The sequence below is a fragment of the Oncorhynchus clarkii genome, chromosome 23 (genome assembly GCF_045791955.1).
Source record: "Oncorhynchus clarkii lewisi isolate Uvic-CL-2024 chromosome 23, UVic_Ocla_1.0, whole genome shotgun sequence".
In the NCBI taxonomy this organism is placed as follows: domain Eukaryota; kingdom Metazoa; phylum Chordata; class Actinopteri; order Salmoniformes; family Salmonidae; genus Oncorhynchus; species Oncorhynchus clarkii.
The window spans coordinates 15,258,814-15,274,533 of record NC_092169.1 but is presented as its reverse complement, the minus strand read 5'-3'; the positions used below and the strand labels follow the sequence as shown (position 1 = coordinate 15,274,533).

At 42.6% G+C, this 15,720-nt stretch overlaps 2 protein-coding genes across 6 annotated transcripts in view; one reads left to right on the top strand and one right to left on the bottom strand.

The window, feature by feature from the left end:
• LOC139381093 (ubiquitin thioesterase Zranb1-like) overlaps positions 1–7,538 on the top strand; it is a 35,914-nt gene extending 28,376 nt beyond the window's left edge. Inside the window, exons 7-10 of the mRNA XM_071124353.1 lie at positions 91–211; positions 955–1,084; positions 5,223–5,452; positions 5,725–7,538. Coding sequence (XP_070980454.1) covers positions 91–211; positions 955–1,084; positions 5,223–5,452; positions 5,725–5,937 — 694 coding nt within the window. The 3' untranslated portion in view covers positions 5,938–7,538. The remainder of the gene's footprint in view (positions 1–90; positions 212–954; positions 1,085–5,222; positions 5,453–5,724) is intronic.
• A 21-nt stretch (positions 7,539–7,559) lies between these two features.
• The window catches only part of LOC139381092 (C-terminal-binding protein 2-like), a 125,331-nt gene continuing 117,170 nt past the window's right edge, over positions 7,560–15,720 (bottom strand). For 2 of the 5 annotated variants that reach the window (XM_071124352.1, XM_071124349.1), the window contains 7 exons: positions 14,622–14,766; positions 13,864–14,070; positions 13,522–13,736; positions 12,706–12,836; positions 12,491–12,618; positions 10,649–10,763; positions 8,974–9,298 (listed from right to left, as the gene is read on the bottom strand). In XM_071124352.1, coding sequence (XP_070980453.1) covers positions 9,124–9,298; positions 10,649–10,763; positions 12,491–12,618; positions 12,706–12,836; positions 13,522–13,736; positions 13,864–14,070; positions 14,622–14,766 — 1,116 coding nt within the window. In that variant the 3' untranslated portion in view covers positions 8,974–9,123. Of the gene's footprint in view, positions 9,299–9,554; positions 9,610–10,156; positions 10,235–10,648; positions 10,764–12,490; positions 12,619–12,705; positions 12,837–13,521; positions 13,737–13,863; positions 14,071–14,621; positions 14,767–15,720 lie in introns of all 5 variants that reach the window. The other 3 variants (XR_011628523.1, XM_071124351.1, XM_071124350.1) reach the window with 3 other exon arrangements.

Here is a 15,720-nt window from a genome sequence, read left to right as displayed (position 1 = left end):
TTAAAGCATTTGAGTAACACTCACTTGACCTTTTCCACAGGGAGTTGATACAGGGTCACTGATGTGTGTGTGTGTGTGTTGTCTGTCTAGGTTCTACACGCGCTGGAAGGAGTGGGAGTCGTGGTATTCCCAAAGCTTCGGCTTGCACTTCTCACTCAGAGAGGAACAGTGGCAGGAAGACTGGGCTTTCATCCTCTCACTGGCCAGCCAGGTACTCACTCACTCACTCACTCACTCACTCACTCACTCACTAATTTCCTTATGCATATAAAACATAAAGCTTTGAGCTTTTTAGGTGGAAGGACTTGGGATCATCGGTGTACAGATGTAGGATCTTAATTTGATCACACTTGTTTTTTTTGCACTGCAGAAAATACAGATGAACTTTGATTTACATAAATTCTCAAAACCTAACTTTTAATGTAGCCTGCTTTTGGCCAGTTAATAGCCAAACAACCGATCAAGCAAAATTATTGACTAAACGTTAAAATCCTGTTGCTGCAGGATTATTTGGCTGTGACAATATAGGTGAAATTAAGATCCTACATCTGTACTGTAACATATAACATATAAAAAGCATTTACTGCCCATGAATTATGCAATGCCATACTGCTCTGACCATATAGGAAAGCCCATAAAGTGTGACAGCCTCCACTATGTCATTTTCATTTGACAGTTGTGTAATCAACTGTTCCTCTACTATATCAATCACAAGATGTAGAACCAACAGAGGCATTGACCTAAGGTTTTAATTTTTAACAATCAATCAAATTAGTCTTGATCACATTTATTAATAGTATCAAGGCATGATTAGAAATCCGGCTTACAGTATTGCTCGATAGACTAACAACTGATAGTAAGCAATAGCTCAAATCCTAACAGTATATTTTGCAGCTATCCACCAAAAAGGTAGTTTGATGTGCCTCTTTCTTTGTGTTGTATCTCTCTCTACAGCCTGGAGCCAGCCTGGAGCAGACTCATATTTTTGTTCTTGCACACATTCTTCGTAGACCAATCATCGTCTATGGAGTGAAGTATTACAAAAGTTTCCGTGGTGAAACACTTGGGTACACCCGTTTTCAAGGTGAGATGTCTGCTTTCTTTGGCCTTAGTCTTAAATTGGGCTGATTTTGAGGCTCTTTTTTTTTTCTCCCTGTGACGTAGTGGGCTCCTTAGTGGCACAGCGGTCTAAGGCACTGCATCTCAGTGCTTGAGGCGTCACAACAGACACCCTGGTTAGAGTCCAGACTGTATCACAACCGGATCGTGATTGGAAGTCCCATAGGGTGGAGCACAATTGGCCCAGTGTCATCCGGGATTGGCTGGTGTAAGCCGTCATTGTAAATAAGAATTTGTTTTTAACTGACTTGCCTAGTTAAAGGTTAAATACTTTTTTTTTATATAAATAAAATCCTGACAAGCAAAAGGCTCTCTAAAAATGCAGTGTTGCAGATTTCTCTCCTTGTCCAATTAGATTGATGACCCAGTCTGTGTCCATGGGTTGGTCCATATCTGCTGGGTCAGACAAAGCCCTTCTGATTTGAATTTGCCCTAGCACAAGAATCATGGCACAAGGATGATGCAAATTTTTGATTGCGTTTGCTGATATGCAGATTTGAGAGTTTTGCTCAAAAGGTCAGTATTCAATCAATAGTGGATTTCCGGATAGCGCTTTCAGAAGCGTTTTGATTTACACAGCAGTGCGTCATAGTTGGAGGGAGTTGCCACTTGATTTAGAAACTGTCAGTCTTGTAGCATGACCCTTAGCATTGCAGATAGAAATGTATTGTACAATGGCAAGAAAAGGTATGTGAACCCTTTGGAATTAACTGGATTTCTGCATAAATTGGTCATACAATTTCAACAATAGTCAACAATAGACAGTCTGCTTAAACTAATAACACACAGACAATTATACGTTTTCACGTCTTAATTGAACACACTGTGTAAACATTCACTGTGCAGGTTGGGAAAAGTATGTGAACCCTTGGATTTAATAACTGGTTGACCCTCCTTTGGCAGCAATAACCTCAACCAAACGTTTTCTGTAGTTGCGGATCAGACCTGCACAAGGGTCAAGAGGAATTTTGGCCCATTCCTCTTTAAAAAACTGTTTCAGTTCAGCAATATTCTTGGGATGTCTGGTGTGAAACGCTCTCGAAGTCATGCCACTGCATCTCAATCGGGTTGAGGTCAGGACTCTAACCGGGCCACTCCAGAAGGTGTATTTTCATCTGTTTAAGCCATTCTGTTGTTGATTTACTTCTGTGTTTTGGGTCGATGTCCTGTTGCATCACCCAACTTCTGTTGAGCTTCAATTGGTGGACAGAACCTTACATTCTCCTGCAAAATGTATTGATAAACTTGGGAATTCATTTTTCCGTCGACAATAGCAAGCTGTCCAGGCAGCAAAACAGCCAAAACCATGAGCTCCCTCCACCATACTTTACAGTTGGGATGTTTTGATGTTGGTGTGCTGTGCTGTGCCTTTTTTTCTCTACATAGTGTTGTGTGTTCTTTCCAAGCAACTCAACTTTAATTTCATCTGTCCACAGAATATTTAGCCAGTAGCGCTGTGGAACATCCAGGTGCTCTTTTGCAAACTTCAGACGTGCAGAAATGTTTTTTTTAGACAGCAGTGGCTTCTTCCGTGGTGTCCTCCCACAAACACCATTCTTGTTTAGTGTTTTATGCATCGTAGACTTGTCAACAGAGATGTTAGAATGTTCCAAAGATTTTGTGATGTCTTTAGCTGACACTCTAGGATTCTTCTTAACCTCATTGAGCATTCTGCACTGTGCTCTTGCAGTCATCTTTGCAGGATGGAGAGTAGCAACAGTGCTGACCTTTCTACATTTATAGACAATTTGCCTTACTGTGGACTGATGAACATCAAGGCTTTTAGAGATACTTTTGTAACCCTTTCCAGCTTTATGCAAGTCAACAATTCTTAATCTTAGGTTTCTGGGATTTATTTTGTTCAAGGCATGGTTCACATCAGGCAATGCTTCTTGTGAATAGCAAACTCACATTTTGTTTGTTTTTATAAGGCAGGTCAGCTCTAACCACACATCTCCAGTCTCATTGATTGGATTCCAGGTTAGCTGACTCCTGACTCAAATTAGCTTTTTGAGAAGTGATTAGCCTAGGGGTTCACATACTTTTCCCAAGCTACACTGAATGTTTAAATGCTGTATTCAATATAGACAATCAAAATACAATAATTTGTGTGTTAATAGTTCAAGCACACTGTGTTTGTCTATTGCTGTGACTTAGATGAAGATCATATCCAATTTTATGACCGATTTGTGCAGAAATCCAGGTATTTCCAAAGGGTTCACATACTTTTTCTTGTATGTATGACATGAATCCTATTCCTTTCTTAATGTTCTGCATGCTGCACCCCAGAGAACACAAGCCAGTGTAGCTGTAGTCTATTTGGGGTGTGAACATTAAAACTTTGAAATGTTTCAACGAAATTTGGATTCTTAACTTTAAGAAAAATCCTTAACCGAAAAACAACTAAGAGCATTGAAAGCACGAAGCTCAACTTCCCCACTGTTTGAGTGCCCTGGCTACCATGCTGTGAGCAGCATGAAGTAAACCTGTGCACATGTGTAGATACCATGTGTGACTATGAGAGTTAAGTGCGAGACATTGCAAGGCAAGAAAAATGACGAGATACAGCTTTTGATTGCCGATATAGGCCTAGTGCACAGCTCTGACTGGTGGCTGACCTGCCTAAACTGTGCCCTCCCTTCTCTCTCCTTCCCTCGGTAGCTTGCTAAGATGCAAGTGTTTGATTGTTCTCAGAAATATGGCAACTAGTCTCCTCTGTTCTAAAAATACAGAATCTTATGAGTCGATTCCTAGCGGAAATGAATCTTGACACTCAGAAATTGGAGTCGACACCGGGAGTCTGTGTGTAAGGAGTCGAGGAATCAATTATTTTGGAGTCGACTCTCCACCACTACGTCATTGTCGTTAACAGTTGGAAAAATGGCAGAGAAAGGCAAGCGACAGTGGTCAAGTCTGACAGTGTTGAGCTACAGTAATGGTAGTACAGGTGCAAATGTTTAACCATCTGAAAGGGGCGCACCGTGAGACCCAAACCATTGCTGGCAGCAGTGCAGCTCATTGCCAATTCACATGAATTAATAAACTGTAATTGTTTTAATGGAAATCTTTTTCTTTTTTTTTTAAATGCAGCTTAAACATTAAGAATGTTTTTCCATTCGTCACATCCCTAGTTTGTAGCTGTCCACTACTGAGCCTAGATGCAAAGTCCCAGTGTGAAATGGCACAAGTGTGTCTGCATACTTCGCATAGCTCACATAATCGGTCTTCTCATTCTTATAGGAACCGTAGCCGCATCAAGAATCAGTCCAAGTAGATTACAATCTGTTTAGTAAAGGGAGGGGGGTTACAATTGTTCGTTGTGATTGTTCCAATGCTGATACAGCATGCGACTCTCTCTAAAACCAGTCGAAGAACAATTCTGCCAAAATAATCCTACCCCCTAACTTTGAAGCATTGCAGGAGGAAGGTTCACTGTACGTACTGTTAGTAGCCATGTCTCTCGGCATATGTTAGCCATCATGGGAAGAGGGAGTGGTAGTTTAAAGCGGGTGTCCAATAAGGGCTGAGGGCGGGGTCCACCTCCATGGGCCCTAGTAAAAACAGTCTGGCTTTAATTAGCCTGAAGAGCTTGTGCAGCCATAAAGACAGCTCTCTGTAACGATGGGCTGACAGTGGTAATGTCATTCATTACAGAGGGACGATATAGGCTACTGTTTGTGTTGCCAAGGAAAGGAGAGGCTTATTTATGAGCGTCCGTGGAGGGAGGGAAGGAGAAAGCTCTGTTTAAATTGGTCGCCAGGTGAACCCAGTAAACACACAATGGCAGACTGTTGAACAGTGAGCGACAGTAACTGTTCTTGATGCTCAAAAACAGTGGTTTGTGGTTTCAGTTAAGGTCAAAAGGTGAAGTGTCTCGTTCACTTTTAGAGGCTGTCTAGTGGTTTGAGGCTGATGGAATAGTCTCAGAGAAAGTGTCCATTGTGTTTGGGAAACTGTTGGTAAGCAATATGTCGGCCTGTTTTGACATTTTGGTTTGTCATCTCTCTTCCTCTTTCTTTTTGTCCATCCCCATGCCCCTTTGACTCTTACCACCTCCCTTGATTCCATGTCTCACCCTCTTCCCCTTCCCTATCTCTCTCCAGGTGTGTACTTGCCCCTGCTGTGGGAGAAGAGTTTCTGTTGGAAGAGTCCCATTGCTCTGGGCTACACGCGCGGCCACTTCTCTGCACTGGTGGCCATGGAGAATGACGGCTTCAACAATCGGGGCGCAGGCACCAACCTCAACACAGACGACGACGTCACCGTCACCTTCCTACCGCTGGTGGACAGTGAGAGAAAGTTGCTCCACATCCACTTCCTCTCAGCACAGGAGGTAGGAGGGAGCACTCGCTGTGGTATCATGAATATTTATATGGACCCCTGACGGGTTGCTTTTCAAGGATTCTGTCTGAGTCAAGCTAATTTTGCAGTTCTATTATACCATCTGCTAAGTGACTATAGTATGTCGTTATTCTCGTGAAGTGACTGGAATGTGAAAAGTAAGGGGGATTGGCTGCACTAATTGCACTTTTTCTCTGTATGAGAGCATTCTCTAAAATATGAGATGTAGTCTCATGGCTGATGGTTTTCTTGTCTGTGTGTCAGATGGGGAACGAGGAGCAGCAGGAGAAGCTGTTGAGGGAGTGGTTGGACTGCTGCGTGACAGAGGGTGGAGTGCTGGTGGCCATGCAGAAGAGCTCCCGCCGGCGGAACCACCCCCTGGTAACACAGATGGTAGAGAAGTGGCTGGACGGCTACCGACAGATCCGCCCCTGTGCCTCGCTCTCTGACGGTGAGGAAGAGGAGGATGATGAGTGACAACTGGAGTAGGCAGGAGTCCACCCTCTTTTTTGTTTTTCCTCTTTTACTTACATGGACAAACTGTGAAAGGGCAGGGAATCACCGTACCCTGGCAGAGGACATACATAAGAGACTGACAGAAGAAAAACTCTGTTGCTGCAAAAAGACTTGGGGATGACAGAAATAAAGGATTGTAGATTTCAAATGCTAATGATCTTCTCAAATGTAAATGCATGTGGTTGTTTAAAAAAGTATAAGGAAATATACCAGTATCGGTTTATGATGGGCATCGATGAAAGTACACTTCCTAAATGACTGTCCTTTTTAGTAGTTTTTCCAGTTGAAATAGTTCTTGTTTTTTGACGGGCATGGTCTAGGCCAACATATCTTTGTCAGGGCACAACAGAAAACTGCTGCAATTGTGTACTATGAATTTAATTCTTAAAGGGATACTTCAGGATTTTGTCAACAAAGCCCTTTATCTACTTCCCCAGAGTCAGATGAACCCATGGGAGATACCATTTGTCTCTGTATCCAGTATGAAGGAAGTTAGAGGTAGTTTTGCATGCCAATCCTAACTAGCATTAGCGCAGTGAATGGTATCTACTAGCAGTTATCATAGGCTTTGTCATTGTGCTAATGCTCGTTAGCAACTTCATTCAAATGCAGGGACAAATGGTATCCACGGGTTCGTCTGGGGAAGTAGATCAAGGGTTTCATTGACAATCCCCTTAGTAACCCTTTTAAAACTAAGCACTACACATTTGACTAACTGCTTGAATGAAGGTCATTTTCAAAGCTACATAAATGAAGTTCCCTTCTCACCTCAAAGCTAGTGTCACTAAGGTCTTGGAGATCATACACATTGGTGTTTAGTTGACCCTTTTCCCCAGAATTAAGTATTTTCTTGATCTAATTCTCCTTATGTTTGGGAGCTTTTGAGCTGAGATTGTCATTTCTTTCAATCTTGATGTTTTGTGGCAGACCTTTTTGCTGTGAGGGAAAATAACCATCTGTGGAAGTTTGGTGCTTTGGAGGAGTGTGAGTAAGTCACATTCAACGTCTACATTAAAACAATTATCATGTTTCTTTTTATCTGTCCTATTCTTCCCTGTCAAGTTAAACCCATGGTACCTGTTTTTTTCCTATAATGTATGCTTCTTGTCTATGTGAACCCATCTTGAATTAAGGTATTTGTGAGACTGCACATGAACCAAAGTTAAAATATCATGGTCATACTTTTTTGTTGGGTTTCCTTGCCATTGAGTTGTACTGTAACTTATTTTGGTGTATATACACACATTGTGCATCGCCTGTATGTTGCTTTGTAGTAATGCAATAGTTGCAGATTTAGGTAAACGCCTGACCTCACTATAGTGCCAGCTAGAGAAAAAAAAAGGAAAAACTTTAATGTCCAATTTATGAATTCTGAACCGGTCAAACTGACTTGTGTGGTGCACCTGGTTATTGATAGGATGTCTAAAAAGGAGAGTACTATAACAATATCATCATTTATATAATGGGAACTTCTAAAACCTCCGTGGCCAGTAAACCCATTACACCACAAAATCCAGAAAGGGTCAACTGAAGGTCATTACATAAATAAGCAGAAAAGTCAAACACTTTCACAGAGCCTGATAGAACAGCATTGTTTTTATTTGAACTGCACTGAATTTTATAGATCACCTTGTACATATACTCACACTAAAAACCAAACAATCTGTTAGTAGCCTTGTCTTGCTAAAGTCAGGGCACTAGGGATGTTGCTCACAGAGTGCACGATGCCTCCAAGAGCTCCAACTGGCTTTCATTATAAGAACAGGGGGGGGAAGGGGGTGGTTCACATAAGACTATGATTATAAGAACATTTAACTAGGCAATACAAATCTAACAGGACTCTGCAAAAACCTTGAACACCAAAAAACAGAGGTTTGATTTATAAAAATACCACAATGAAGAAAAGGTGGAAACACGCAGAACGATCCAGACTTTTTTCTTTCAGACAATTTGGGGAAAAAGATTATATCTGCAAAAGTTATTTTTCCTGAGTCAGTAACCTCAATTTCCAAACCCTTTCCTGTCTGGCTGGTGCTACTGTGTAGGTCCTTTTGGTGAGAGAGAAAAAAAATGGACATTTTAAGAGAGCCCTCTAGCATACAAACACCTGTGACAATGTCCAAATCCATGATGTGGAGGTCCATGTAAAAGCAGAGGTGCTTTTATCAGTTAGAATGGCTTTTGCATGCATTTCTTATTTCAATATTTTAGTGATAGACCACCACATGATTACTGAATCCGGAGTTGGAATGAAAGTCAATGAATCAACAGTTAAACGTTTACATTGTCTTAAGATTGCGATAATGACCTTTACAGCAAGTCTCTCAATCCCCTTGTGCGTCAGAACCTGGAGCTTTGAAGAAGCTCTTCAGAGAAACTAGATGTCTAAAAGGAGTTTACCAGATCAAAATCTTCTCTATATTGGGTGTTCTCAGGGGTTGAGAGATGTTCACAATGGACAAATTCAAACGGTTTCAGGCCCCATATTCACTTAAATTTGGGCTTATTGTTTTTGTCTCGTACTGGTCATGAGGCTCAAGAGATCTGGCAACCCTGATGTGTCCATCAAATCCTGTCTGTACATTCAGGAACCAGCAACCTACAGGGTGAGAGATGGACTAGGACAGGGTTTAGAGGTCCCCATTGAGACTGCTGATGGCATTGGTAACACCAATTGTCTTTTTCTACTTGTCTGACAACTATGTCATTTCTTAATTTCTTTTTTCACATTGAAGAAGAAAGAGACATATTCATTTGTAGGGTGGTCTCAGAACAGAGGAAAGACAAATAGACACACGTGAACTGAAATGATGGAATGGGGCAGGGTGGGGTTAGAGGAAGGCAAGTAACAGATGATGTCATTGTCCTTCCAAGCTCTCTTATTGGTGGGTCAGTCAAGGTGGACGGGCCTTAACTCTGGCATGCGGTAACAACGTGTCCCAGAAAACAGGAATAAAAAAAATTAAAAGAAGAGGATCCTTGGAACATGAGTTTTGACGGTCCCCACTTTGGAGAAGCAGTTGTGAATATATTCACTGTCCCCACTTGGTTCCGGTGTTCTGTGTGAACCCTAACGATCAGTCTGCTGGTCGAAGAGTGGGTGGGTCAGTTGTGTATATATGAACTCCTTTGTCTCTGGATGCAGAGTTATGGCTCGGTCATGTGCTCTCTCATGGGCTCCCCGTTTTTGTAGGGTTGGTTGGGGGACGGGGCCTGGGAGGGGTGGGTACCGGAGGGCAGGGTGTGGGCGATTGTCACCCCCCCAGGCACCATCCCCTCCATTGGCCCATGGATCCCACCAGAGGCCACACCAGGGGGGTACCTGTGCCAGGGAGACATTGGTGAGGTCACATGGTACCATAACAATACCTCATAGGTTACAACAACCTGATAATCCTTTAAATTGCCATTTTAAGTTGCTACATTTAAAAACATGTGTTGCCTCACATTAGAAATGAGGCAAAGGATCAAATTCAGTGGTGAATTTTATAATCAAAGAAAGTAAGGTCACACATTGGAGAAAGAGTGTGGTGCAAAACAGACATCACATGAAATCTGAAAACTGATTCAACTCTTACATGTCAATTCAGGATTCAAAACGACCACAAGACCTCATCTGTTGTTCTTGGGAAACTGATAAACGTATCAGAGAAATATATCTTGATTTACTAAACCACTCAGATATCAACAAAATATAGTTATAGTTGGCATAAGGGGATGGTGTAGGGCTAGGGATGGCAGGTCAAGAAAAGATTCCTGATAGAATATCTCAGGGGACAAACAACTGTATGAGAAAAAGGGGGGTTTAGAAGGAAAACGATACAAATGTCACAAATATACCCAAGTAGACCTCATACTTCCTGTGCAGGAATATGGAATACAACGCTGACTGTCCTACAATCAAATGGTTGCCATTATGTGCTACCTTGCAATAGATTTGTGTATTATTTGGCATGGTACAAGTGGCTAGGTTTGGCCACAGTTGTTGGCCACATTTGTTGGTTTTGGGGAAGTAAATGAGGGGTGCAATGAGAGGGTGGGCAGAGCAGGTATATTGGGTGGGAAATAAAGCAGACAGAGACTATACTTTTCAGTATCATGAAAACCAACAGCAGTTCTGCTTTGATCAGCACAGGTGGTCCCGAGCCTATCACTGTGGGTCAGCATTGGTAGTATTTACCTGGTTCTCTATTAGGTATATAATTTGTCTTGCATTCCCCCCGTTCCTATGGCCTGTACCATGGTTTGGTTGACTCGGCTGTGTAAGAGAAGTAGTTCAGTCCAGTTGAGACAGTAGGTATAGGGTGAGAGACTGAGAGGTCAATACTGTGAATTCCTGACAAACAATAGCAGGGGATGGTAGTAGCTAATCAAATGTTTCCCCATAGCGCTTCATTTCCACTATATGCCACTACGGAAACCAAGACTAAAATACCACCAAGGTTAAATAGAAAAGACAAGAAGTTATCATATATTGAATACAGGGAACAACAAAGTATATATCTGAGCATGGAAATTACTCCTGCTGTACCAATTTTTCTTAAAAAACGTATCCCCCTTTTTATCAAAATGATTAAGTCCTGCTTATGTGGATAATATACGCAAAAGGAGGTGGACCTGACCAAAAATAAGGGTTTCCCTACATAACTGTCAGTTTGGTTGTGATTGATACCTGTACGCGGCACCGTTGAGTTCGGGGTGCATTTGCTGCTGTTCCACTGTCCAAGGAGCCGTGGTAACAAAGAACTCCTTGTTGACACAGTTTCGTAAACTGTCGGGAATACGGCCTGCGTCGGAAAAAACAAAACATTCCAGTTAAGAATCAGCTCCAAATGAGTTTATACAGTGCCTTGCGAAAGTATTCGGCCCCCTTGAACTTTGCGACCTTTTGCCACATTTCAGGCTTCAAACATAAAGATATAAAACTGTATTTTTTTGTGAAGAATCAACAGCAAGTGGGACACAATCATGAAGTGGAACGACATTTATTGGATATTTCAAACTTTTTTAACAAATCAAAAACTGAATAATTGGGCGTGCAAAATTATTCAGCCCCTTTACTTTCAGTGCAGCAAACTCTCTCCAGAAGTGCAGTGAGGATCTCTGAATGATCCAATATTGACCTAAATGACTAATGATGATAAATACAATCCACCTGTGTGTAATTAAGTCTCCGTATAAATGCACCTGCACTGTGATAGTCTCAGAGGTCCGTTAAAAGTGCAGAGAGCATCATGAAGAACAAGGAACACACCAGGCAGGTCCGAGATACTGTTGTGAAGAAGTTTAAAGCCGGATTTGGATACAAAAAGATTTCCCAAGCTTTAAACATCCCAAGGAGCACTGTGCAAGCGATAATATTGAAATGGAAGGAGTATCAGACCACTGCAAATCTACCAAGACCTGGCCGTCCCTCTAAACTTTCAGATCATAGAAGGAGAAGACTGATCAGAGATGCAGCCAAGAGGCCCATGATCACTCTGGATGAACTGCAGAGATCTACAGCTGAGGTGGGAGACTCTGTCCATAGGACAACAATCAGTCGTATATTGCACAAATCTGGCCTTTATGGAAGAGTGGCAAGAAGAAAGCCATTTCTTAAAGATATCCATAAAAAGTGTTGTTTAAAGTTTGCCACAAGCCACCTGGGAGACACACCAAACATGTGGAAGAAGGTGCTCTGGTCAGATGAAACCAAAATTGAACTTTTTGGCAACAATGCAAAACGTTATGTTTGGCGTAAAAGCAACACAGCTGAACACACCATCCCCACTGTCAAACATGGTGGTGGCAGCATCATGGTTTGGGCCTGCTTTTCTTCAGCAGGGACAGGGAAGATGGTTAAAATTGATGGGAAGATGGATGGAGCCAAATACAGGACCATTCTGGAAGAAAACCTGATGGAGTCTGCAAAAGACCTGAGACTGGGATGGAGATTTGTCTTCCAACAAGACAATGATCCAAAACATAAAGCAAAATCTACAATGGAATGGTTCAAAAATAAACATATCCAGGTGTTAGAATGGCCAAGTCAAAGTCCAGACCTGAATCCAATCGAGAATCTGTGGAAAGAACTGAAAACTGCTGTTCACAAATGCTCTCCATCCAACCTCACTGAGCTCGAGCTGTTTTGCAAGGAGGAATGGGAAAAAATTTCAGTCTCTCGATGTGCAAAACTGATAGAGATATACCCCAAGCGACTTACAGCTGTAATCGCAGCAAAAGGTGGCGCTACAAAGTATTAACTTAAGGGGGCTGAATAATTTTGCATGCCCAATTTTTCAGTTTTTGATTTGTTAAAAAAGTTTCAAATATCCAATAAATGTCGTTCCACTTCATGATTGTGTCCCACTTGTTGTTGATTCTTCACAAAAAAATACAGTTTTATATCTTTATGTTTGAAGCCTGAAATGTGGCAAAAGGTCGCAAAGTTCAAGGGGGTCGAATACTTTCGCAAGGCACTGTAAGTGTGATAAATGTGTGTGTGTGTGTGTGTGTGTGTGTGTGTGTGTACCAGTGACGGCTCTGCGTATCTCTGTGGCGGCTGCCTCTCTCATCTCCAGCGAGGCCTGTTCACTGTACCAGGCCGTGTGAGGAGTACAGATCAGGTTAGGAGCATCCTTCAGAGGACCCTGGGTAAAACTACACACACCAGAGAAAGGGATTGGCTAACTGAACTGGATAATGGACAACAAAGTTATCTTTTCACACAGATAAACACACACTCACCTGAAGGGTTCTGACTCATGGACGTCCAGGGCGGCTCCCCGTACCCTGCCCTCTTTCAGAGCCTGAGCCAAGGCCTTCTCATCCACCAGACCTCCCCGCGCAGAGTTAACCAGAAACGCACCCTGGCGCATCTTAAACAAAAGTAAACCCGTTTTACTAACATCAAATAGATAGTAGATATCTGCGATGAGATTAAGTGATATTCACTCTCCTGGAGAATACACATGTTGGAGCCCACTTGTACAGTATGTGCCTGCAGTGGTGCTTTCAACCATAAAGCCCTAAGGTGCCCTGCAGTATGCTCCTCGTACCAACAGCTTAGATTCAAATCACAAAGAGCTAATGGAATAAAACTTCTGTGTACCAAAAGAGAGAGACAGAGATTAAATGAGAGTATCTGGATAAAAGTAATCCCTTCATCTTGACAAAAGCTGAAATTCAGGGTCCTAGTTGTATCTGATCTGTAAAAGGCACAAGCCATAAACATGAACGCACGTACAAACACAAAGATCTTTTGGCAACAAAGTAGTGATGTTCTTTAAGAAACTTTTCTATGGTTTATATGAATATATAATTAGCACGTTAACCAGGTTCTGCCTTGATGAGACCGCCCCTTACATTTCAAAGAGGAAATGGATGTTAGTCTTCTACAGCTGCATGCAGTTTTAAAAGCGGACTGTAGGTGGCAGTGTTGATCACCAACTTGGCCACGAGGCTGGGTGCACAGCACTGTACATGGTAAATGATGGCCTATTTTAGCATTGTGTGTGTGTGTGTGTATGGGTGTATGTTTTAATTGCCTGCAAGTGTGTGTACCTGTTTGATGGTGAAGTCGTTGATGAGGTGGTGGTTGTGTTCATTCAGGTTGCAGTGCAGGGAGACACAGTCACTCTGGTAGAGCAAGTCCTGCAGGGTGTAGACACGCTGAACACCTAGCGAACGCTCCAGACCGTCCTGCAGGTACGGGTCGTAGAAGATCACGTTGAAGCCAAACACCTTGGCCCGCACTGCCACCGCCTGCCCTGAACGACCTGTAGACGTACACATGAATACAGTGTCAGAAAAGGATCACAAAGTTATGGCTGTGTGTGTATGTGGACCAAGCACTATCACAACTGAGTGTGTTCTTGCCAAATACCAACATCTCCTGTGACTCACCGAAGCCAATGAGGCCCAGCGTTTCTCCTCGGATCCTGGCGGCTCCGGATGCCACCTCTCTGATCTGCTCCACGCTCTGGACCCGTGTGCCCTCCCGGAGCGCCTGGTACAGCCAGGTGTTCCGCCGGTACAGGTTGAGAATGTGGCACAGAGTTGAGTCTGCTGTCTCCTCCACCGCCGCCGATGGGATGTTACACACCGCGATGCCTGGCAAAGGGAAGACAGGATGAGAGAAGAAGAACACCAAAAATGTATAGAAGCCCTGTGCACAGCAATGTGCTGGTTATGGAAGGAACAACTAAGTATCCAAGAAACATGTAGAAACATGTCCCCACTTGGAAAGGCAATGACTGAAATTGATTCAAATTGTAGCGTTTCATAATTATAGTGAAACATTTTTTAAATGAAAGACACGTTTCACACCAGGTTACTATGTTTATTGAGGATTTTTGTTTGAATTATTAAGTGACATGCCTGGGGCAAAAAGGACATCTGTGGGGGACTATTTCTTAATAATGCTTTCACGGTTGTCTGTGTATTTAGGGGATAATACTTCAACTACATATGCTATGTACTGAAGTATACAAGAAGTGTTTGGTTAGGCTACATTCCATAAAGTCTTGGCTGCAGTGCTGAGGAGTGGGTTGTTGTTGTTTCTATGTTGTGTCTGTCATATTGGCCGATGCAATAAAATGTCCCCTTAGGGGATCAAGAAAGTTTGATCTTATACCTCTCTCCTCTCTGTTTCCCTCTCTTACCCATCTCTCCGGCTGCCTTGATGTCGATGTTGTCGTAGCCGCTGCCGATGCGGATGATGATGCGTAGAGCCTTGAATTTCTCCAGGTCTTCTCTGGTCAAGGTGATGGTGTGGTACATCATGGCCCCTACTGCCTCGTTCAGCACCTGATGGAGAGGCACCTTCATCATCATCGTCATCATCATTAAAGGCTTTTCATCATTATGTTTAACATTTTTGAATAAACCCATTTTTTTTGTGTATGTGTTCATGTGTACGTGTCAAAAGCCCTGCGTTGTCAGAATGTGTATATGGAAACAAGGTGAGGGTGGAGACGGGCAGGGTCATAAACTGGATTGATGTTTTATCCAGATCCCCAGATACCATAGCAAGTGCACCCTGTCAGGCGTTTTTGGTAAATAATAGATTTAAATTCTCCTCAGGCTAACTGCATTAGCTTGGCCTGCCAGATTAGCATAGCTGTGACTTTCCATAACGGTTTTATTAGAGCTAGCTGGAGTCAGCACTAGATGCTAATTCAAGGTTAAATCTCTCCTCATGCATTCATCTATGCTTAGGCTGTGTTGCTAGCCAGAGGCAAGTTTGGCTGGAGACAATACGTCCTGTGGGTTGAAATGGCCAATGCTGTGTGAGTCATTAAGCAAGTAATCACTGAGCAATGTGTCAGACTAAATGGAAAAACTGAACGAGTGATTCTTTTTATAACGATGGTGGACCAGTATTAAAATATACAGAAGTTGTAAAAAAGCAGATTGATATGGCATAGAGGGATGGACTCAACCCAATAGATGTTTTTCAGAATTTCTTATCCAGATCAAAACGTTGCGAGGAGAGTTTGTGTGGTGTGGAACGGTATCAGTACACCACTCTATTGTACAGATCAAAGCTGATATAACGCTAAAGACTCATTTGTATCAATTCACTCACAGTCCACAAACAGATGGTTAAACTGCTTACATTGTTCTGACATCAGAGGGAGAGATAACGCGCTAGCACGCGAACCCTTTAGCCTACACAACACGAGAGTGATAAGTCAGCACCAAAACACGACGAGAGCACGCTAGCACTGCTTTGAAAATGGATAGTGAGTCATTGTAACA